The sequence below is a fragment of the Globicephala melas genome, chromosome 10 (genome assembly GCF_963455315.2).
Source record: "Globicephala melas chromosome 10, mGloMel1.2, whole genome shotgun sequence".
Classification (NCBI taxonomy): domain Eukaryota; kingdom Metazoa; phylum Chordata; class Mammalia; order Artiodactyla; family Delphinidae; genus Globicephala; species Globicephala melas.
Genome location: NC_083323.1, coordinates 14,579,135 through 14,604,429, shown reverse-complemented (window position 1 = coordinate 14,604,429; position 25,295 = coordinate 14,579,135). Strand labels below are relative to the sequence as shown.

The 25,295-nt window shown below is 40.6% G+C and overlaps 1 protein-coding gene across 1 annotated transcript; it reads right to left on the bottom strand.

Annotated features, from left to right (window-relative positions):
- Positions 1–841: 841 nt before the first annotated feature.
- On the bottom strand, positions 842–24,128 carry RTCB (RNA 2',3'-cyclic phosphate and 5'-OH ligase). Its single transcript, XM_030856147.2, has 12 exons — positions 23,955–24,128; positions 21,172–21,250; positions 19,943–20,010; positions 18,726–18,825; positions 16,518–16,674; positions 14,580–14,736; positions 13,198–13,357; positions 11,742–11,917; positions 11,050–11,238; positions 10,251–10,361; positions 8,746–8,865; positions 842–5,109 (listed from the first exon to the last, which is right to left on the bottom strand). The coding sequence occupies exons 1-12, from the start codon at positions 24,045–24,047 to the stop codon at positions 5,002–5,004; spliced, it is 1,518 nt and encodes a 505-aa protein (XP_030712007.1). The 5' UTR covers positions 24,048–24,128; the 3' UTR covers positions 842–5,001.
- Between the last annotated feature and the right edge of the window lie 1,167 nt (positions 24,129–25,295).

The window sequence follows — 25,295 nt, the reverse complement described above, 5'->3', positions numbered from 1 at the left end:
CCCCTCTGAAGTAGCATGGCTGTGTACAACGATGGGCTGGAATTCAGTGTCTTTTCCCTACAACATGTATTCTTCACACTTATCAGTCAATGCTTAAATTGCTTTGAGTTGCTTTTGTTTGAAAAGTATGTACATCTGTTCCACATTCTCAATTAGACTCTAAGTTCTTGAAGGTAGAATATGACAATCTTTGTGAACTTCCTTAGGATCTAGCACAGTGCTCTGCTCACGGTTAAGAATAAAACTATTGTTGATTAATAAATACTGATTTAGAATCGAGAGCAAAGGGGTCTCCTTCCCCCAGTAACTTGGGCAAGTGTCTTGGTGCCTGATTATACACAAATTTTTCTCCCATTCTGGGAAAGAAACATGTAGCAACAGAGGGCAAATGTTTACAGGGTCCTGGGGTCCCTAGAGATGCTGTGTTTTGAGGGCTACCTGACATTTGCTGATTTGTGGGCTAGGACACAAAGCAAAAGGAGAGGCCTGTTTTACATTCATTAAGCAGAATAAAACCTTCATAGTTCACATGGAATCCTTAACGGTGGTCAAGATCTCTGACCTGCCTCAACAAGGCCAAGCAAGAAGACTAATCCCATTTGAAAGAAATTTCTGTGAGTGCTCCATGTTAAAAGTTCCAGACTGGTCTTGGCTGGTTCTTGTACTGATTAGAAAAAGCAGCACAAAGTGGTTAAATGAGGCAGTGTGACATCAAGAAAACAGGGGCAATTCCCTCACGGTCCAGTGCTTAAGACTCCGCATTTCCATTGCAGGGGGCGCGGGTTTGATCCCTGGTTGGGGAACCAAGATCTCGCATGCTGCGTGGTGCAAACAGAAAAAAAAAAAAAAAAAAAAAAAATTAAACTTGGGAGTCAAAACACCTGGCTCTCTATGCCTGGCTTTGTCATTAGTTGGTGCCCTTGGGCAAGCTTGTCCTTGGGCAAACTGATTTTTTTTTTAAGTTTTATTTTTGGCTGCGTTGGGTCTTCTCTAGTTGCAGCGAGTGGGGGCTACTCTTTGTTGTGGTGCGTGGGCTTCTCATTGTGATGCCTTCTCTTGTTGCGGAGCACAGGCTCTAGGCACGCAGGCTTCAGTAGTTGTGGCACATGGGCTCAGTAGCTGTGGCACACGGACTTGGTTGCTCTGTGGCATGTGGGATCTTCCCGGACCAGGGATCAAACCCGTGTCCCCTGCATTGGCAGGCGGATTCTTAACCACTGCACCACCAGGGAGGTCCCCAAGCTGCTTGATCTTTGAGGCTTCGTTCTAATTTGTAATGATGCGATAATACCTATCTTGCCAACTTCATTAAATTCCAGTGAATGGCTCACACAATCCTCCCTCCCTCCTTTTAGATAAGAAGTGAACTTATTTAGAGAGATACACATTCCACATACAGAATGCAGTCCATCTCAAAAGGCTAGAGGCCCTGGAATATGGGGTTGTTAGTTTTTATGGGCTGGGTAATTTCATAGGCTAATGAGTGGGAGGATTATTCTAACTATTTTGGAGAAGGGGTGGAGATTTCCAGAAACTGGGCCACCACTCACTTTTTGACCTTTGATGGTCGGCCTAGGAACTGTCATGACACCTGTGGGTGTCATGTCATTCAGCATATGCTAATGTATTACAATGAGCATATAATGAGGCTCAAAGGTCCATTGGAAGGTGAATCTTTCACCATCTTGGATCTAGTTGGTTCTAACCAGTTTTTGTCATGTCCTATGGCTATGTCATTCTTTTAAAGGTTGTGCCCTGACCCCTCACCTTCTGTTTCATCCCCCCCTCAGAGATTTTACTCCCACATTCTAATGGGAAGCAAGGGGCAATGGTCAGTCTTCTGTAACTGCTTCAAGGCTGAGTAGGGGCGTCGACCCTGCCTGTCAGTCCTCCCTCATTTATTAAGGACTAAAACCATATGTAAAAATGTTGGGTAAACTGCAAAGCAGGAATGGTGATTTTTTCTTTTTCTCTGATCCCTCACCCCAGGAATGATGATTTTTAATGTGTTAAGCACCTACTATATGCTTGGCACTTTGTTCATTTACAACATGTCTGTCTGCAAGGTACAACTTCAATCACTACTCAGTTCTCTATGACATGTTCCCCTTATAACATTATCTTCTCTTCGGATCACTGGTGTTTCAGATATTAGTTTTAAAGCAAGATCTTTTTTTTTTTTGCGGTATGCGGGCCTCTCACCGTTGTGGCCTCTCCTGTTGCAGAGCACAGGCTCCGGACGTGCAGGCTCAGCAGCCATGGCTTACGGGCCCAGCCGCTCCGCGGCATGTGGGATCTTCCCGGACCAGGGCACGAACCCGTGTCCCCTGCGTCGGCAGGCGGACTCTCAACCACTGTGCCACCAGGGAAGCCCTAAAGCAAGATCTTTTAAAGATCAGAATCTATCATAACAACTTTGCATACTCCAAGGTGCTTGATTAATAATTAACAGCATCTTCAAACTCAACTGATCCAGATGGACCCAAATCATGCTCTCTGGACAACATGAAAATCCTACATAGTCAAGCAATGGAGCAGATGTAACAATAAGGACATAGGTGAGAAGTACGGACAGAGAGGCTATGTTAGTTGTGTATTGGAATAGCAGGCACAGAGAGTTGCGAACACTCCAGCAATATAGGTGATGCTTAAAGGCAATTTTCAGAAATAGGAGAAAGAAACTTTAAAATGAACATGAGGGGAAAAAAGCAGTCTTACGCAAACAAAATAGGAAAACCTAAAAAAAAAACCTTCAGTTCCTTGTTGCTCCACAAAATATTCACAAAATTAGAAAATTAGTGAATGTTCATATTTTGTTTATATCTCATGAACTGGTTTTCCCAACCATATGCTGATGACAGGAATGATACAGCCCATCATCAATGTGTGAACGGCAGTGCTTTTGAAAATATTAATGATAAACCTACTGACTTTAGAGGGCTGAAAAAGGGACAAATACGTGCATAGTAATAAGACTCATCTTCATGCCTGAGAAAACCAGACAGTGCCTTATCAAAGGGTTTTCCCAGCTGCGTCCATGCGCCCAGGCATGGGGTTCTTTTACTCAGGGCAGTAAAAACAGTCCGTTACATCAGCTTCATTTGAACATTCACTTTTAAGTGGCTTTTTGCCTCAAATGGGAAAATAACATCTTTAGAACAAGGAAAACAATGTTTGTAGTTTTCTTTTTGAACTCAAAATATTAACCATTACTTTCCAAGGTCATTAATAGGGTCAAGTTTGGTAGAAATGCTACATATAAGAAAAGCTTATAATACAGAAATGCCATGGCACAAACCATCCTTCTCTATTTCTCCTCCTCACCTGCTCCCCTCTTCCCTTCCCAAAGAGTGACTTTCAAAGCATCCAATAAAACGCAACCTATGTATTTAAGACGATCTGCAGCATTTCTTGCACTGACATCAGTTAGTTTTGGGAGAGGACTTTGCTATGAATCTGTTTCAAACAACATCACTGGGAAAGCCCAGTTAGAGGAAGTCCACTCAGACACTCAGTGTTGCCTCATCTCTAGAGAATCTAGCACTTGCCAGAAGCCTGTTTCTCATCTTTAAATGCCCTCCAGCGTTCACAGGTAACCTACATCCTTAAGTCATCTGTGCACAACAGTTGCTGGTCCAATCTGGAGGCATAACTAATGCATAATTATCGCATTACAATTACTAACTTACTGATAACTTTCAAACTCTACCATCAAAACCATTAAAGTTACCGAGTGCTCAGAGTCAAGACATGCTATTTCATATCATACATTTTTCAGAGGAAGTCTGCTTTTCTCTAGTCTTCCAAACAGCATTTAGAAGACACTCCAATGGGGGGTTTTATTATATGTTGAGAGGTAAGTGTTAGAAAAGAATATCTTTTAGGGTGCATCTCTGAAAGCAACCAGGGAGAAAATCAGAAAACAGAAACACTGTCCAAAGTGAACCAAGAAAAAATACTAATTATCCTAAGCCATAAAACATTAAGCACAAAATATAAACAACGTATTACAACTTTATTAGATTCTTCTATTTTACTGGCTATTTAGACTCAACTATGGCCTTAGTAACCTATAACGTTAACATCTTTGGGTGTCACAGTATATATAATACCTAATCTGATTAGGTGGCACAAGGACTAGCCAACCTGTCAACACAGAGTAACCATTAACATCATAGCTGCGGCCTTTTGATGCTTTTATAATAATTCAATCATAAATGTAAAGATATCTGTATTATCTGAGGGTTCTCTGCTGCTGCTGTGCAAGTTATTATTCAAGAAAAGTCTGCCAGACTAGGCCTAATTAAAGATACCAGCTGATGCCACTTTTACACGGAAGTCAGAAGTCTGCCTCATAGTTAGAATGACAAAGGTAGCAAGTCTATGATGAATTACTTTCTCTTTTGGGTCCCTATCCCTACGCCTCCACACATAACCCCTCCATAACGTATCTCATTATCCATCTAACATCTTGCTATGACCCTTTTATATGCTCCAAGTAAGAATGGTATTTAGGGTTTTGCTCAGTGCAGGGGAAGCGGGTATATGAGTGGCTAAATGGATAAACTGACAAACAGAGGGCAAAAAGAAACATTCCCAAACCTTCCTATTTAATACAATGTTCTTCATGACACCTCTCAGGCTGGAAACAAAGGTTGGTGTAAAGAACTTCATTCTGATGATTAAAGACTTGTATGACTGAGTAAGGCAGTTTCTTGACTTACCCCCACCCCCTAACAGACTTTCCTAAAAACCTGTGGGATAATCAGGGAGGAAGCATATACATCCCTTTCCAAATGCAGGCATTGTGACTCCTCCCAGAAGGAAAGTTTACAACATTGGTTCCTGAATCAGGAGCCTCCCCACCAGCCATTCTGGAACGGGCAGCTACACCTGCACACCCTGGAACCTGTCAGGTCTCGAGTCTGATGTCTGAAGAGCATTTCAGTCCACGTCCACTTCAGTGAGGGTCAGTGGTGTCCAGTGGCTGCCGTCAGGGTTCTATCCTTTGATAACAGCAATCGGTGTCAGTTTAATGGCCTTCTTGCTGATTCCGGCATCATGGCAGGTGTTCACCACATCAGTCACATTCTTATAAGACTCAGGTGCCTGCAGGGGAGGAAAAGTCTAGTTAAAATGGAATCTTTAAAAGCATTAATGTTCACTTGTAATTTAAAAAATGCACATTCAAACAGTACTGAGTTGGTTTTGTTTTTTCTTTTTTTGCCTATCAAATAGGCAAAGGTTTAAAAAAAGATGAAGCTCAGTGTTGGTAAGGGAGTAGTATAATAACACTCTCATCTTGTTTTATATTTTTTCTGTATTTCTCTAAATTTCCCCAAAGAACATATATCACTTGTATAAGTAGGAAAAGCAGTAAATGTAATTGAATAAAGCATATACACTAATACCCAACTGGAAGGAAATGTACCAAATCATCCTGTTAGTGGTAACTGTCTTTGGATGGTGGAGTTATTAGCAGTTTTGATTTTCTTTTATTAGATATTTCTACAGTTGTCAAAATTCCTGGAATGACCATGTATAACCTTCACAATAAGGAAAGGTTATTACATTCATATATATATAACTAACACTACATATATGCATGCATACATACATACACATACAATTTATTTCTGTGAGTTTCTAGTAAGACCTCCCCCCTTCCTTCTGTCTTGCCACCATTAGAACAAATCTCACCACACACACCCTTTATCTCCATTCATGTCAACACAGCAAGCTTAGGCCTCTCAGACTGATTCCCGTGGGGGCTCTGTACACACCCCTTTCTAGCCCATCTCCTATTCCCTTCCAGTTTCTGAAACATTTCTGTTTTTTAAAAACTGTGTTTTTTAAAAACTTTTAAAAACTGTGGCCTCTGAACTCCTTCCATTGAGTCAAAGGCAAAGAACTTCTTCCTTTCTTTTTTAAACACTCCCTTCACTTTCTTGTTCTTGCTGAAACATGGACCTCCGCTGAGGATATTACTTCTGCTTCCAACTTTCTGAAGTGGTAGCTGTTTTCTCTCCCAAACTGGGTCATGCCATGAGGTTGAGAGGTGGGACAGGTGTCCTTGCTCTTCATGGTTCCTTTCAGACCATTCTCCCTCCTTTCTCCCAGTTTTGAATGTTGCAGTCACCATTTATACCACCCACTACTCTTGTTGCTGCAATCATCTGCTAGAGTCTGATCCCCATTGTTACTTAAAGTTTTGTAGCTCCTGGGTCACCCTCACCCTCTCCTGCTGTAATTCAGAATGATTTCAATATCCAGGAAGAGGATTCTTTCAGTAACTTGGCTTCCTAGTTTCTTGATTCCCTCTCCTTCAATGTTTACCTCTGCCATTCTCTCCCAGAGTCATCCCCAAGAACTCGTCATAACCAATGATTACAACTCCTCCACAGTCTCAGCTCCCAGCACCCCAGACAGCCTAGGTTTCCACCTCCAACAATCCTTTAACCCCACGAGACCCACAATCCCTTTGCAACACCCTTCAACAACCTTGCTTCTCCTTTACTTGCAACCCTGGTTAAAGGAAACTCAACATCTATTTCATGCCAGCACCTATACAGTTGGATGTAGCTGAAAAACACCCAACCACTGAATTTAAGCTCAAGTGGGCCCTTGACGCTGTCCTGGCAATCACCCAAAATTTCACTAGGCCAATCACTTTCTTAGATGATGATTTTATACCTTCTCCTGCATCCTCACTCTCAGTTGCTGGCCCTACTTCCTATTACACTGAAAAAACAGAAACAACCAGAAAAGAATCTCCATAAACTCTCTTGCCATATCTTCCCTGACTACCAGCATCTGTACCTTCTCTCCTTTTATTAAGGATGAATTACCTAAGCTCCTAGCAAAGACCAACCCCACCAGATCCCATCTCCTTTCATCTACTCAAGGACACTTCTCTAGTAATTCCCCACTCTTTCCTGCATCTTCAATTTCTCTTCTAGATTCTTCTCAACAGCATGCAAACACATCAGTTAGATCATGTTATTCTTCTGCTCAAAATTCTCCCAAGTCTTCCCCTCATCTCACTCAGAGGAAGAGCAAAAATCCATTTGTAAAGGAAAAAACAAGGACCCACACGATCTGGTGACCCTACCTCTCTAACCTCCTCTCCCTCTTGCTCGCTCCAGTCACGCTGGCCTCCACACTGTTTCTTGAACCTCCAAGTGTGATCTGGCCTCAGAGTTTCTGCACTTGCCATCCTCCCTGCCTGGAAAGCTTACCCCTAGATACCCACATAGCCTGTTCCCTTACCCCGCTCAGGTCTTCACTCAAATACCACCTCACTACACCCTATCTAAAACTGCACCCACTCCCAGTCTCTCCCTATCCCCCTTCCCATTTTTACTTTGTAGCACTTACCATCATTCCACACACTATACATTTTACTATTTGGTAAGTTTCACAGGAAAGGATTTATGTTTGTTTTGTTCACTGCAATATCCCTAGCACCTAGAACAGTTCCTAACTATAGCAGATGTTTAATAAGTATTAGCTGGATGAGTGAAAAAAATCATATATAAAATGTGCAAGTAAAAAGTATACCAAATGTTAATAGTGGTTATCTCTGATTGGTGGAATTCTAGATGTTTTCTTCTTGGTATTTTCTAAAACCTCTTAATTAAAATCAGGTGAAAAATTAAGTTGTTAAAAAATAAAGCTTTGGGGCTTCCCTGGTGGCGCAGTGGTTGAGAGTCCGCCTGCGGATGCAGGGGACGCGGGTTCATGTCCCGGTCCGGGAAGAACCCACATGCCGCAGAGCGGCTGGGCCCGTGAGCCAAGGTCGCTGAGCCTGCGCGTCTGGAGCCTGTGCTCCACAACGGGAGAGGCCACAGCAGTGAGAGGCCCGCGTACCACACACACAAAAAAAAAAACCCCAAAAAAACAAAAAATAAAGCTTTGTCATACTCTTTAACGCAGTAATTCTGCTTTTGAGATTTCACTCTAATTATTAAAACATCTGAAGGAAAGATTCAGGCATGAAGACACACAGTACAACTTAATATAGAGTAGCAAAGATGTGGAAACTACTTGAATATCCACTATGGGCAGAAACTTACGGTACTTAGCTAGTAGAATATTTCTCAGTCGTTAAAAATGACGTAAACAATATTATAATAATGTGTTAAATTTTAAAAAGGACTATAAAATGTTTGTAAACTATGATTATAACCAGTTTAAAAAAAGCATTTAGGGAAAAAATGGCAATAAGCATCTTAAAAAAAGGAGGTAATAGTTATGTCATGGCACAGAATTTCTGATGACAATTTTTCTTTTCTCTTAAACTTTTAAAAGGAAGTTATGTTGCTTCTAATTTAAATATGTACATATGTGTACATATACATACATGTAATTTAAACAAAATCTTTGCTCCCTTATGAATCAAAAAAACCCATTTTCTCAAACATTTCCCCCCTACCTTTTCAAATTTGCTTTCAAATTTAACTGTTAAGTATACAGTTGTGCAAAAGAAAGGTTAAGATGAGTTAGCTCAAACTAAATTTAAAGCTTGTAATATGTAGACAAAGACTATACATGAATGGTAAAAATCATTCTTATGGACCCAGCTCATAATTAACCTCCAAACAAAAGAGAAGACAATGATAGACTGTAACTGAGGTTACTTTTAAAAAAAACACTTCTATTAGCAATACTAAAAATTGCTGTCTCCAGGTACTGGCATAAATTATAAACAGTTTTATGCTGAATACTTATCAAAATTTCACTTACCTCTTCCATAACCAGCTTGGGTGAGGCAACACGGATTGCAATTCCCATGTCTGCCAATTTGTCTAGGACGTCCTGGAAATCTAAATTACGCCTTGACTTTGCTCGGGACAGTGCACGGCCCTAGATTGGGAAAGGAATGAACTTCATTTATAAATTCTGAGCTCCAATTTATGTTCAATCCCAGCAATTATTTAAACCCTTAGGATCATATGCCTTTTCCCTGACTTCTTTTTAAACTAAAAGAAGAGAGTCTTTTTCTATTTAATCAACACTGTAATGTGCTTTTTGTTTTAAGACTCATCCTTTTGGAAGACAAATTTACATCTACAAAGCATTTAGCATTTAAAGACTTAGTTTTGTGTATCTAATCACTACTAATTATCAATTACATATAAATATGTTAATTTAAAATTGTAATCAGTATGTCTATCATCACAAAAACTTTGTGCTCTCTGTGGTTTAAAACAGTTTCTCCACCTTAGCACTTACTGACATCTTGGATGAGGTAACTGTTGTGGGGACTGTCCCATACTTTAGCGGCATCCTTGCCCTCTACCCACTAGATGCCAATAGCACAATTCCCCTCCCCCACTGCGACAACAGAAAATGCCCTGAGACACTGCTAATGTGTATGGGGAGATGGTTTTGATCACTGGGTTAAAGTTAGGAGTTGGGAGGCAACTGAAAATGAGAAAGGATCAGAGGAAAAAAAGTAGGGTTAATATATATGTGAGGCTCTGTCCTACTGAGAAGGTATCATAGACAGTTTCTATTTTCCACTCCATCACCAGCTAAGAACTTTGATGGCTTAGAAGAGCAGCTGGAAAACTGGTTTGTGGGCCAAATCTGGACTATTACCTGTTTTTGTAAATACAGTTTTATTAGTACACAGCAATACCTATTTGTTTATGTATTGTCTATGGCTGCTTTTCTACTAAAATGGCACAATAGAATAGCTGCTACAGAGATCTTATGGCCCCCAAAGCCTAAAATATTTACTGTCTGGTGCTTTATAGAAAGTTTACCAACCCCTGGCTTAGAAGAGGCAATATATTGAAATAGGTGTGCAGTCTACACATGGGTCCTGATTTGCAAAATGGGGCATATCCTCCAAATCTTGAGTGGACCCACCCAGTAAGGAACAAATTATGCTAATGGCTAGGTCTGTGAATCATTGAGATACATTTTGATGTAAATTTGCATCAGGTAAAGTTTTATCAGTTACGGTAGTGTGATAATTCCTCGATCTGGATTTTGTGGACTCACAGAGTTGAGGAACAGTCCCTGGCCGTACAATGACCCCACTAAGGTCGAGATACTTGGTGACCTCAGTTAGTTCACTAGACAGTATATATTACGGGGAAAAATTCAGGTAGAAGACAAGACAAACCCAAACCTCAACTTTGTTAATGCTCAACCAAGTACATTTACCTGTCAAAATGCAAAACAATGACTACACTGAAGAGAACAGTGACTACACTGACTACACTGTTTTCATAACTCACCGCTCCATGACAAGTTGTTCCAAAGGTCTCGGTCATGCCCTGCTCAGTGCCAGTGAGAACATAGCTACAGGTTCCCATGGTGCCGCCAATGAGCACAGGTTGTCCAGTGAGCTGAGGAAGCACACAAATCAAACATGTTAAAATTTAGAAAAGCAGGAGCTTCCTATGTCTGAGATTTAAATTTCCTCTTGCATTGGAGGACTGTGGAGAAACCAGGGCCTTTAAATGCACTGTGCTCACAACTATATTAAGATATTATTCTGATTCTTTGATAGTTGAGAGGGAAGGGAAGAGGATGGGAGGAAAAATGTGAGGACCAGGAAGGCAGCAGAAGACAGCCTGAAGGTAAGAGCAAAGCAAAACTCAAATTTGTAGTGAAGTGTTTTTAGGAAGAACTATCCCGAGCAAGGCATCTGCCCTCTCAGGCTTGTTTCCTCATCTGTGAAATGGTAGGTTAAGGGTCTTTCTAACTCTATCACAGCCAGACACCAAAAGGATAAGAGGAATGAAACAGACTGAGTTTAATCTTAATCCTGTCTTCTAATCATTCAAAGGCCTTAAAAAGATAATCTTAGTGCATCTTAATGGAGTAGAATATTCTCCATGCAGCACTACAGCACACTGTAAGCACAGATGATGGGGGGAGTCATGCTTCAGAGAAGACTGGAAATCACTGTTCTCATGGATGACAGACTGTTTTCTTTTCACAATTGCTGCTTTCCTGTTTAAATTCTTACGTATTTAGAACTGTCTAAATCATGCCCCCACTGCTTAAAACCACAAATGGCTCAGTACGTACTTGGTAATCAACCGCAATGAGGGGATGGTGAGGAGGGAAAGCTCGGGTGGATCCCTTCCTGTGTACTAACAGAGTCCGTTCCTTTCCATCCACCACATGCTGTTCTACTTTGGCAATATTGTGAGAAACATCATAGATCACATGTAGGTCCAAGTCATCAGGGGTTGTGTTGAAGACCTTGGCAAAAGCCTAAGAGAAAAAAAGCTTACGTTAAAAGTGGCAGAACCAGCTCTTCAGAACTTATCTTATTGATTCTGGAAGGTCTGTTGGAAGGGAGTGAAGGATTTAAGAGTTCAAAAATAGCAGAATTATTAACCTTCATGTAAAGGACAAAAACTGTCTTTAGACCACAGAGCAAACTCCACTCCATAAACTCCAACTAGTCTTGACCAAACCCATCAGAGGTGCTTCTTCTTCAGCCTTCTGAATCTCAGTGAACGGCACTTCTACCCTCTCCGCTGCTCAAGGCAAATTCTAGGAATAATTCTGGCTTCTCTTCTCCCCTCTCCTGATACCCTGCTGAGTTAGCTTAAGGACACACCGAAAGCTTGGACACTTCGCCAATATTCTGAATATCTATTACATACATTTCCAAAACCAAATTCTACAGGCTTAGATTTGAATACATTATGTTTTAAATTACTTAACTTCATCATGTATAACTGGGAACAGACAAGCAACCTCAACTGTACCTGACGGGTTAAGAAGGTCATGGAAGAGCGGTTGACCCAGGCATAGTTCCCGGCCGCTGCCATTCCCTTCAGGTAGTCCTGACCCTCTGTGGAAGCGATTCGAGCACAAGCCAACTGACGGTCATTGACTATAATCTTGTCTCTCTTCATGGCTTTTTCCATAGCTACCAGCGCATCTGAAAGGAGAGAGCACAACAAGTCCAAACCAGTCAGCTTTCCCTTTATAATTCAGATTTATTGCAGAAAAGTGGGCTAGATTCAAAACCATTCTACAAAGAAACAAGTAAAATACCATTTTCCCTTTAAAGTGTTTCTGAGCTCATCTATTTATTGGTCAAGATATATTTACTGAGAATCTTCTGTCAGAGCTATGTGACACAATATATGCAGGCTCCAAAGAGAACACCTGCCCTCGAGGACTTGCAAGGGGAATGCAAGGTGGTCTGAGTTACTTACTCCCTTCCTGGCATGTGCATGAATGAGAAGTAATAAAATACGTTTTACTGCCCTCATGGTTTTTAAAAATAATTTTTAGTGACTTAACTGAAAAGAACTGGAGGTAAGTTGCTAGACCTTCTGCATGCAAATCAAATCCATGATAAAGTGTAAAGCAGAACTCAGTAGAAAGTTCAGAAATACTAGTCAATGCTCCATATATTTGCTAGACAAAATATTCTAACAGGCCAGGCTGGCACAAATTTTTAGATTCCCATAGAATTAAATGTACATACAAGGATGAACCATAATTGCAATTTAGAGTTTACAGTAATTCCACGTGTCTATATAACTTTTCCTATATTCATAAATCCTTTCACTCATCATACAAACGGTCCAAAGTGACCTTTCTACTATTTCCCTGCCTCCTGCTTTTGTTCACACTGTCTTTTGGTCATGAATGTTCTGCGTGTGTGATTGTTCAAACTGCACATGTTATGTGTCCATGAAGTCATCTCTAAAATCTTTTCCCTAAACACTTCTGTCTCTTCCATAGTATTTTATCAATTACTATACCTTCTGTCTTTACTTTTTCTTCTTAATGAACATGACATCTCTCTCATGAGACAATTTGAGGGCAGAGCCCTTGCTATTTCATCTCTGAATCCACTATAACACTTAATCTTGCCGTACAGGTAGGTGTCTAAGACATATTCCCGCATATATCATAAACTCTACAATTTGAAGTCTTTACTGCTCTTTCTTGGTCAGACAGTAATAGTAACCTGTAAGAGTAAATATGGTAACTGGAGCCTTTGACAATACCATATGAAATAATTATTATTCCCATTTTTTTCAGACAAGTAAGTTAAGGCCCAGTGCAGTTAATTTCTGCTAGTTAGGAAAACCAGGGTAAAATCCTGCACAGTACAGTTCCAGCACTTTCTCCCTTTAGTCTCTATATGGTTCCCCACAAAATGTACATTTTAGCACCAAGTCAAAAATTAGGTCCAGAAAATACCTGTGGCTACTTGGTGGCCCAAGCCTCTGCTTCCACTGTGGATCATCACACACACCTGTCCCTTATGGTCGATGCCCATTTTCCTAGCAGCATACTCATTGAAAATCTCATCCACAACCTGGATTTCTGCATAGTGGTTGCCTGCTCCCAGAGTCCCCAACTGCAAATGTAAGAATGTCTGATAAAATAGCTGCATTCAGGTTTGAAAAAATCCATTTGCAAAGCAAATAGGTAAAAAAACCCAATAAAAATAAAAAGATAACCACACATATAGCGTTAACAAAAAAACTTCTAAGCTTAGAAACGCTTCATTCACTTAAAGTAATATCCCACACAACTAAAATAATGTAGACCAGTTCCTGCGTTTATTATATCATTATTTGCTTGAGGCACAGCACATTAAAAGCATCATAAATGAAAACTCAAACCACCAAATGGCTCACAGGACAATTTAAACATCACGGAGAGAAGGGTCAAATTTTGGGGTGAACTCTGGTGAATGTTGACTCTTACACAAAGTCCAAGTTCAAATGATTTTTGAAATATCTGTGAGTTCACTGACACCTACCACTATCCATCACTGGAAGAATATATCCCATAACTGGAGCTAACAGATGCTTTACGGACCCAAAGGATGGCAGTGTTGGAACAGTCTTAGAGACTGCCTAGTTTTAACTATCTCAATTTTTGGATGAGAAAATGAGACCCAGACAGGCAAAAGAGACTTGCCCAAGGTCACAGTGAATTAGTGGCAAAGCCATCACAATTTGCTGTGAATTTCAAACATCGGGTATATTTTTATCTCATGGATACCATGAACCGACAAGGTATCTGCTGTCATCTTGGATGCTAGAAAACTTTCAGCCAAATCTGTAGATTGTCCAAGTTTGTACATATGCAATTTTGGTATACATTTTTTTTTTTTGCGGTACGCAGGCCTCTCACTGTTGTGACCTCTCCCGTTGCGGAGCACAGGCTCCGGACGTGCAGGCTCAGTGGCCATGGCTCACGGGCCCAGCCGCTCCGCGGCATGTGGGATCTTCCCGGACCGGGGCACGAACCTGTGCCCCCTGCATTGGCAGGTGGACTCTCAACCACTGCACCACCAGGGAAGCCCTGGTATACATTTTAAGCCTCATAATCATATCCCGTTTTCCTCCCATCCACTTCTAATTCATGATATCTTGTTTTATTTTATGAACATCTACAAGCTCCTGATAGCTTTTTAAAAGATTAACAATGAAGCATAAACAAGTTTGTGTTCCTTTTGATGTGAAAAAAGCTGGGGTATATTTACTACATGGAAGACAGATTTTTTTCTTCCTCCCAACAAAAACAAAATATGAAAAAAATGAACATTTCCCCTGCAAAGTGAGCGCTACCTGGGGAAGGCCTCTCTTTTTGGCCCTGGCAGAGACCTTACTGGGGTCGGCTTGCAGCATCCTTCCGTACTCCTCGCAGTGCTCCTTGTCTTCAGCCCAGGCATAGCCTTCCCTTAGGGACCAGTCCACACCCATCTCCAAGGCCTCCTCCAAGTCTCTGAGTGAGTAACAAGGTGCAGGTCATTTCACAGCCAAGGCAGATCAAAATCTAAAGATGACCACATCTCAAAGGGCAAAAGGAAGAACTATATTGACTATGCCTGTGTATCAGGCATCGTGCTAGATGTAGTTCATGCTCTCAGCAACTCTAGTTTTTTGAGGAAAAGCGGTTACATAAATAATTGAATATTAAAATTATAAATGCCAATGTTCTTGACATTGACACAGCCCCTCATACTTTTCAAATCTTATTTATCTCTCTGATCCTGAATTCTATGAGGCAGTGATTAAGCAGCCACAGAAAATTTATAACCATAATCAAATATCATTATCTGCCACCAACTTTACTACAGCTACACTAACTTTTCATAGTAACTTATGAAAAATTACAACTAACAAACAAAGCTATCTCAATGTCCTCAGGCAACACAGGTTAAATTTTTTTTTTTTTTTTGCGGTACGCGGGCCTCTCACCGTTGTGGAGCACAGGCTCCGGACGCGCAGGCTCAGTGGCCATGGCTCACGGGCCCAGCTGCTCCGTGGCATGTGGGATCTTCCCGGACCAGGGCATCAGCAGGTGGACTCTCAACCACTGCGCCACCAGGGAAGCCCAACACAGGTTAAATTTTAAGGTCTATTCCCACCTTCACAGAAGTACTACGTCGCTTTACTGCACCCGCACTTTGAAGCTGAGGTGCACAACGTTAAACCCTTAGAAGGAAAAAGCTCTGATCTTCACCTAAGGTCTAGCACTCTTACAAAATACCATCCGGAGAGATTACAATGATCAATGGGCCCTCCCCACAACAGCCCATTTCAAACATTACTTATTAGGACAAAATTCCTACCTAAAATATTTGTAAAGATGCTTGGAATTTATTTAGATGTTCCAGGTATGCTTTTCAAAGTGGGACTGCATTCAGGGACCACATAAAGTCACAGAATAAGCATCTTCCAAATGTATCAATTTTACTCCACGTTTTTTTGTTTTGTTTTTTGGTAAAGGGGAGTTGTATAACAGGTAATAGCTAAAGACATTTTAATATTAATGTCTGTACATATATTTGAATAGAATGCAAAATTCACATGAACTTTTAGATAAAACAGAAGATATTAATGATACATACTTATTAAGCACACCCTTCTGCAAAGTGTAAGGCGCACAGCTTTATACGAGCTATGACAGTACATCAACGGCCATGTAAAAGGCCACTGTGCTGTAGCTTTACATTGAATTTTCTACTTTGGAAATACACAACATCTTAGGTGAAGAACACACTCAGTGCTATCATCCAAAAAGGAAGGTTGTCAATACAGGTTCACTGACAAAGGACAGTGGGGTTCAGAATACAGCCTCTGAAGCCAAAAGATCCTTGGTTTGAATCCTGACTTTACTTACTAGCTTATTTACTATTATCTCTTTAAACTTCAGTTTCCTTTCTTGTGAACTAAGAATAATATTAGGGTTATTATCTACACAAAATGATATACACCTACACTACAGCACAGTGCTCTGCATATAGGAAGTGCTCAGTAATCATCAATGGATATTATTCTATTATGAATTCTACCATATGTCAAAGGCTGTCATGATGAACATGAATTGACTAATGTCTCTAATGAATATTACAGACCTCATGCTTAAAAAAACAATTTGTTACCACTTCTTCAACAGTGACTGAACAATCCCCATCTCCTAAGTGTCCTACACTGGAAATGAACGTGAGGGTCGTGTGATTATTATCTCTCGCTCCCTTTACTGGCAGCTTTCATTCTTACTTGGCATTCATTGGGATGACGCCTTTCGACCCCACCCCAACAGGAATGTGGTCGAACATAGCTTGGGCAAGTTGCTCCTTCACAGGCTGGACATCACTTTCGTCTAAATTGGTTCTTAGCAAGCGGACACCACAGTTGATGTCAAATCCGACGCCACCTACAAAATAGAGAAAAGTTAGTCAAATATTAGCAAAACCAGGTAGTTAGGCTTTGTTACCTGTGGTTTCCCACTATTAATAAAGGGTTTAAAAGACAGCCACTCTTTTAAAAATAGCTATGTTTTAAAGGAGCCAACAAAGTGGTTCTCTGTGGGTAAAGTCTGAGGACAACAAAATTTAAAGTAAATACATACTAAAGGTACTTTGTGGGTCAAGGAGGCAGTAATGAACAACAAGTAACATCTAGACTAGAGATTAAAATTTGAATTACATGCTTCTCTTTTTTTCTTGATCACTCTTGTCAGGGGTTTATGAATTCTATTAGTCTTTTCAAAGAACCAACTTTTGGCTTTGTTGGTCCTTACCACTGTATATTGTTTCATTAATCTTGCTCAATTATTTCCACCTATCTACATTTTCTGGGTTTAATTAGTTGTTCTTTTTCTAACTTTTTGAGATGGATGCTTAGATCATTGACACTGCAGCCTTTCTTCTTTTCTAATTTGTGCACTGAAGGCTATATACTTCTATCCAAGTATGGCGTTAACAGTAACCCACAATTTTTAGACAGGTATTTTTTAAATTAACATCAGTTAAAATTATTCTGTAGTTTCCATTAGGATTTTTTGTTTTTGACCCATGGGTTATTTAAATGCATTGCTTAACTCATAAACATAGTTTTTTTTCCCCCAGGTTTTTATTGTTATTAGTGATTTCTAACTTAATTCTGCTGTGGTAGGATAGTATCCTCTATATCAGTGGTTCTTAGGTGTGACCCAAGAATTCTTTCAGGCCTTTAGGATTAATTGTATAACAATACAATTCTCTCTACTGTACAGTGAAGTTTTCCAAAGGCTACATGACATGTGATAACATGCTTGCTCTGAGGGGTAATGAGACATGTCCTTGTGTATTACTGTTTCTAAACTTTCTCAGTTTTAATTTCCAGTAAGGTAAACATTGATAAAAGCCTTTGAGATCAACCCTCAATAATTTTAAGAACGTAAAGGGGTCTTGGGCCCAAAGTTTGAGAACTGCTGATGTATGATTTCAATGCTTTGAAACTTGAGACATGCTTTACGGCTCAGTATATGGTCAATTTTGGTAAACATTCTGTGTGCACTTGAAAAGAATGTGTACTCTACAGTTCTTGGATGTACTGTAATGTGGATGCATGCACAACCACACATGTATATGAGAGATCAAGGTGTCAAGTTTGTAACAGGATTGTTCAAATCACGTGTCCTTACTGATTCAAATCTGCCATTTCCTCAAGAGAAAAATAGTGCTAAATGTTGGGCTCACGTATCTGCACTTTTCCTCTGGATCTTAGCCTCACAAATTCTTACTGCCTCTGTAGATTTTTATGGTTTCAACAGATGCATTTTTGGCTCTGTTTTAAAAATTTCACGCAGCTTTTCTCGTTGTTCTCGGCAAAGGATTGCCTGAAATTACCTTGTCCACTGCTGCTGGAGGCAGAACTCTCAAGACACGATTCAACCTTTCATCTTTTTTTCAGCCTCTGAACGCAAAGATATTACTTCCAGCGTGAAACATTTTCAGTGAAAGCACACCACAGCAGAAAAGAAGTATACAACTACAAGTGACTAATAATGATGCTAATGAGAGTAAACACTTATCAATTACTTCCTATGTGTCCAGCATTGTTCTAAGTATTTTAACAAAGCTTAATGAATTTAATCCTCACAATAATGCTATGTAGTAAATAACATTATTAACTACAATTTGCCTAAGACATAACTGGGATACAAAGAAGATGTATAATTTGCCAGGGAAGTGTTTCAGTTTCTTTTGTAGCCCATGTCTGAATAGTGCCTGGCACACAGTAGGAGCCCAAATAACTTTAAATAAATATATGCTTTACTTGATATTTTAATAGCCTCTGAGTGTCCACAATTAATTCTCTCAGTAAATGGGGAAAAGAAATGATAGAATATGATGAGGCTGACATTCACACACAAAATGCAGCTGTGCTCTATTTTAGAAAGGCTACGATTCTGAGAGAAGCTACACACCTGAGTGACCTTACCTGGGGATACCACTGCTTCAGGGTCATTCATATCAAAAGCTGCCATATTCCCAATAGCAAACCCATAACCTGAATGGACATCAGGAAGCCCAATGGATCGCTGAAAGAGAATTAGAAAATAAAATACAGTTTTCTCACTGGCACTCTGGCTGCCTGACAGACCTGACACTAACTCTCAAATAGGCTGGGGGGCTGAAGCCTTCCCTAAATCAAGATTCTGTTTTCATGAAATCTTCTCTATTGGTGGAAATTAGGTGTAAAAAATTCCTAATCATAAAGCCAAATATAGCAGGAAAAACTTTTTTACAAAGTCTGACATTAACTAAGAAAATTGAAAAGAGAAAAACCTTAGTACCACATGATATAGGAGGACCACATACTAACTTTAACGCATTATTACATTTTAAAGATGATTGACAGATTGTGGTCATGTCAGGCTGACAGGAGGAAAATACCTGATTTACACAGGTCCTTAGTGTTTAAGCAATCAGAGACAAATGTAATCCATTTGATGGTATGAAAACTGTACAATTTCTACATCTGGGGCCTAGAAAAGGATACTGACCCAGGAAGAATGGAGGTCAAAACATGGTAGGAATACATGCAGACACCTGGACACTTACGAGTTCCTTAAATGCACAAGCCATGTCTTTTCACTTCTCCTCCCAAGTGCCCAGCAGAGAAACCGGCATAAAGACCTCAAAAAATGTCTGTTGAGTGGATTTAACATCTACCTCTAATGCTGGAATCTGAATGTAGACTCGGGTGAAGGCCCCACTTGTACCATCCAGGTCTATCCCCACCATCGCCGCCACCCTCCTTTTCCAATCATATCCACAACAGCTATATTGCCCTTTGTCCCTCCCCTCAGTCCTAACCCTTACAATTCTTGCCAGTCTTTCTCCAATCAACCTCTTAAATGAGGCCACCGTGAAACTTTCACTGGTGGCAAACTGATATAAGAATAATGTGTACAACAAGAAAACAAAATCTACTTCAAAGGTTCTCAAACACTTATAGATTCTGGCTAAAGGCAACCAGAAACTGAGATGTTACCTAGACTCAGTTATTTCTTTAAATTCCATGGTTATTTCTAGATGTTTGAAGGTCACTGTCTAAATGACACCACTATCAGTTAGGCATGGCCATTCATCCATTCAACAAACTTTCAGACTAAAAAAAAATATGAGTGATTAAAACTGTGAACATAGACTCACATGAACAATCCCAGGCAGGGCGGCCACATTGCCAATTTGTTTCATGGCTGGCAGGAAGCCACCAACACCTGAAAACAAAATTTCAATATTAGAAAAGAGGACATATTTGATTTTTAGCTGAAGTGTATTCATACTTTTCTAGATTGCGTTAATGAAGGGGTAGCGGCTAGGACTGCTAAAACAACAAAGCATAAAAGGGTGTTTGAGATGAAGTGGAAAAGAAGGCAGCACATGCACAGGAAGGTAGTGAGGGCAACCAGAATAATTACAAACATGCTGTCAGTATTCTGTGCATACCACGGAGGATTGCTTGCAAATACTGTACAGGGAGATGTGAAACATAATCATTATACCTTATGTTGTCAGTATAAAAAAAGGGTTCTTTTAACTGTTCATAATATATATCAAAAAAAAGTACTGGTTGTATTCTAAGTGACAAAGAAGGGCAATTTGGAAGAGTTGGGAAAACACTGGATGGAGAGTCAGGGGATCTGGAGTTCTAATCTCAGCTCTGTCACTGGCTGTGTGTCATTTCAGACAAGTCAGCACACCCTGGTGGGGGGCAGGATGAGACTTATTTATTTTAGGTTTGTTGACTAAAAAAATAAAACGGTTAAAACTAGACTTCTATTCTACCATCACCACTAGAACATTATATTACAGTTTTATACATTTATCTCTAAACCTCCCTGTAGTCTTGCAAGATAGGTGTTATAAACTCTCTTTTACAGATGAGAAAACTGAAGTTCAATGAGGCTAATCAGTGCACTGACTTTGTAATCAGACACTCCCGGATCTGAATTCTGATTCTGTCACTGAGAGACTGTGCAACCTTGCACAAATTAAAATGACTTAACTTCACTGAGCCTTGACTTAAACATCTGTAAAATGGAGATATCCTCTTAGAGTTACTTTAAGAATTACATGAGATAACCTATGTAAAGTGCCTGGCACATAGTAAGTGCACAATAAATGGTAGCTCTTGTTATTACTGTCCGAGGCTAGGTGCAAAACCAATCAGGTCCATCCAGCTCCAAGTGCTTCCTACAAGGCCAGGTGGCTAACAATGTGATCACGAATAAGTAACGGGTTCTCGTCTCATTTGAAGTCTTGATCATTCCTTGACAACACTTTTGTATTTTTAAATTATAATTCTTTGAGTTACCATTTTTCAGGCCACAAGGTAGACACTACTTGTACCGCCACATGTCAAACTCTAATTTACTTACCACCACCTCGACAGGCATTCCTTAATTCTTCAAACATTAATTTTTCCAGAGCATCATTCACATAGAAAACTCCTTCAACCTGGTACCAAAGAAAAGGAAGAATTATGTCTAAGCACATGGACCTGATGTATATAAGTACAGGACAGAATACAAACACTGTAGGCAATATTTATTTTGCTTTACTCTTTATAAAACACTTTCACGCTACCTTAAACAAGCAGAAAACTTCTTACAAGATGTTCCCATCTTTATATCTTAAAAGTGTATTTTATAATGTTCACAGATCATTTTGTTTATTCTCCTACTCTCATAGGCCATATTTAAAAGTTCAACAGGTAAAATATTTTGTGTGTGTGTGTGATAAAGAAACGTCTTCCAACAATGCTCTAAGGCCAAAGGTCTCAGTATTCTTGTGCTTCTAAAATATCAGTAGGTTTTGAAAAAAATAAATGAATCAAAAACTCAGATCTAAACATAAAAATGCAGTCATCTGACCTAAGTGTACCTTTTCTAGGTCTAAGACAACAGCACACTACACTTTACTGTGTCCTATTCTGATTTACAAATCTGTACTTAGGTAAACAGTGAGTAAAAAAATTTTAACAGGTAGCTATAAAGCTGTGTGCTTAGTTTTACCATCTATGTAATTTTAAGGGGATAAAAAAGCTTGACAATAGAGGCACACAAAGGGCAATGGAAGACATGATTATGCAACACCAAAGGACAGAACATTTTAATCAGAGATCAAATATTATGAAGGATCTGCCTAGCATTGAAGAACCAAAGATTTAACAATCATCTGGACAAGGAAATTTATTTATCAGAAAGATGACTTGTGCATCTTACCATTGCATGAATAACAATACCAGTTATGGAAATTGTCTCAATTTTCCAAAGGGCCACATTTATTAATTCACCAAACATTTGCTGAGGACTCATTATGTGTCAGGCACTGTACTGCGCAGTAGGGGAGATACAGAGAATGTGCAAGATCGTGATGTTGTGGAACTTCTAGTCTAGCATGAAGCTCAGACTAGAAAACGTAGAGTGCAATGAGGCAAGTGCTGTAATAGAAGCACAGAGTACTACGGAAGAATCTGATGAAGAAGGGGCTCAACAGTCTAGGGAGGCGGTAGCCGGGGTGGGGGTGCGCTTCACAGTTTGTTAACTTTTTGTGAACACTGAGCTGGCTCTTTAAAGACAAGAGACATTACTGGAGCAGCAGCAACACATTTAGGAGCTGAATGGAAAGATGACGTAAAGATGGGAGAGAAGTATTTTTAAGGAACAAAGAGGAATTTTTAGTGCAGCACACGGTTCTTACAGGAGGAATGGAGATTAAGCAAGAGAGATAGGGAATTGTAAGTGTGAAGTTCACTACTCTCATGAGACTGGGAATACAACACAAGCCTACCATAAAGGTCAGTAACTTTTTAAGAGCAATATATCAAGATTTCAACTCTCCCTTCCCAAGGGAGGGGTGGTAGTAAAGTGTTGTTCAAATAGTTAAACTGGAACTGCCTAGCAAAAATCAGACTTGTCTCCAAGCTGAATTAGCAGGAGTGTGTGCATCAAAAGTTAAGCTAGAATTGCTGACGGAACATAACAGTGTGTGTTACAATTCTCTTAGGATGGTCATATGCTTTTTATTTTCTACTCCATGCAGGGAACTGGATTCCATAAAAAGAAACTAGTCAAAGGAAAAAACAGAGCAAAAGGGAGGTTTGCGACTATGGGCTTTTTCTCCGCTCAGCGTCTAGCTAAGTGCTTTGCTCATAGGGGGCGCTCAATAAGTTTTAATTTTGAGTAAGAGGGTGGAGCAGCTATCAGGAACTTCTACCAAGACGCAGGATCACAAACCTTCAATACACTTGCAGGGCACCTAAAGGGATTTCAAAAGCCGTCTAACAACATATGCACCAAAACCTCACAAATGCCGCCTTCTTCATTTTAATGGAAGACCATAAGCACAAATGACAAGGAAGCCCAAGAGATACAGAGACCTGGCTTTCAAACTCTCTGGTATCGGGCTCCCAAGTCTCCATCGGGAAGACGTCATCCTGTCAGAGGAAAAATAAGTGAACTGGACATCACGTCTTAGCTGAGCTTCTACTGGGTGAGTAAAGGAAGCCGTGTAACCGACTCACGCTCAAAGCCCTACTAAAAAGTGCACATTAAAAAGAAAAAACCTGCCCTGTGAACTTTCTAGGTTGCCACGAGAAGCAAGATCGTTGTATTAAAACCCCGCGCATGTCAATTAAAAAAACAACAACAAACCCAACACGGAGCAGTGAATGCTAGAAACTTGGTTCAGCGAACACAGGTCAGTAAACGTTATGTAAATGACTGGTATGACTCAGAGAAGCGGAGTTCAGTCCCAGCAACTGCACCCCAGACTGGCTGTGCCACCTAGTAAAAGCCCACTAATGTCTCTAAGGCTCAGGGACGTAACACATCTCACGGTGCGTTCAGGAGACTTCTGTGTGAAGACGCTTTGCAAAGGCCAATTTCGTATTTACTGGGATTCCCTGGACGCACTCCGCTTTGCTCGTCCTCGCGGTTCGGGGACCGCTCCATCCGTGAGGTGGGGCCGCCCTAGGCTGGGCAGCCCCGGAGGCGGGAGGAGTGGGTGGGGTGGGATGGGAACTTTGCTGTGGGCGGGGGCCTCTCCGGCGCGCGAGGGGTCGGGAGGGCTCGAAGGAGACCGGGCCGGGTGGGTAAAGACGCGCCGCGGGCCCCCAGCCGGGAAGGCCCCGACACCGGGTCCTGCTCCCCCGCCTCACCTGCATGTTGGGCACGAAGCCCTTCTTGATTCTCCAGCAGCTTTTATTGACCTTTTCCAAGAACTGCAGTTCATCGTTATAACTGCGGCTCATGGCGGCGACAAGAGTGGCGAAAACTCCCGGCTTCGCTTTGAAGAGCCGCTGCCGCGTTGTCCCGCTGACCGAAACACCAACTTCCGGAACTCAACGCGCAGGCGCGGTCAGCTCCGCGGCAGGATGGGCGACGGCTAGCGCCGAGGCTCAAAACTCGTCGCACCAATCGCTTTTTTTTTTTTTTTTTTTTTTAAGTTAGACTGTCCTCTAGTGTTTACTTTTTGGATGTTAACTAGTCATTTTCTTCTAGGCTAAAGCTAGGCTAAATGCAGTGCAGTAGTTTTTAGTATGATCTAGTTATCCTTCGTTTTGGAAGTGTTTTCCAGCACTGAGAAACACACTGAATCGGGATCAGGTCCAGTTGTTCTAAAGAATCCATCTGCTTGGAGTTTACCTTCCTAGTAGTGAGGGGGAAGAAATGTCTGCAGCCGAGAAAGAGAAACGTGTTTAAATAAATACCACAACGGAAATTTTGTAATGTTTCAGAACGAATTTGTGAACACATTAAATAACTTTTCTTTCAGAAAAGGGCATTCCAAAGAATGAAACGTGACAGCTTATCATTTATTCCAACAACACTGACAGGGGCTTCTATTACGGGGGTATCTATTGCTATTTTATGAGCAATACGAAGATGGGTAAATGGCAGTCCCTATGGATAGCCAGAGCTTCCCAGTCCAGCCTTCTGTGATGACTAAGTACTTTGTGATCGTGCTTTTATCCAGTGTCGCTTCTCCACAGTAATAAATGAGCTTTAAGTGCCTTCGGTTTCTAATCCTACCTCATGTAAAGAACAGCGACTTTGAAATCAGAAAGGCTTTGATTGAATTTTTACCTCTGCTGTTTACTGGCTTTGTGTGATTCATCTCTTTTAACCTTTGTTTCCTTATCTATAAAATGGGATCATAATTCTTCACAGAGTGGCTGTGAGGATTAAATGAAATGACACTTGGTAAGCCCTCCAGTAAACAGCTCTCTTCCATTCCCCCACTGGATTGTCAGCACCACAAATGCAAAGTGTGGTTTCTATTCATTCCCTACATTATCCATACGGGTTCCCCTTTCCTCCTCTTCTGCCCCAATTTCGCCCCATTGATTGGTTGCTTTAACTTAACCTACTGTGATTTATCTAGGTTTAGTACTCTTCACTGCCATTTCATTTAATTTGAAAGGGAAAACAGCGTAAAACTTAAGCAAGTGATACAACTTCTAGAGTTTCCTGTGTTCACTCTGTTTCTCTCTGGAAAC

What these genes read in the sequence shown, in the direction of transcription:
- RTCB (XM_030856147.2), bottom strand. Translation starts at nt 24,047, where the DNA reads ATGAGCCGCAGTTATAACGATGAACTGCAGTTCTTGGAAAAGGTCAAT. An exon ending in GAATGCCTGTCGAGGTGGTG is followed by an intron (nt 20,011 to 21,171) that starts GTAAGTAAATTA and finishes TTTTGTTTTCAG; the next exon opens with GTGTTGGTGGCTTCCTGCCA. An exon ending in TCATTGCGGTTGATTACCAA is followed by an intron (nt 10,362 to 11,049) that starts GTACGTACTGAG and finishes GTGCTTCCTCAG; the next exon opens with CTCACTGGACAACCTGTGCT.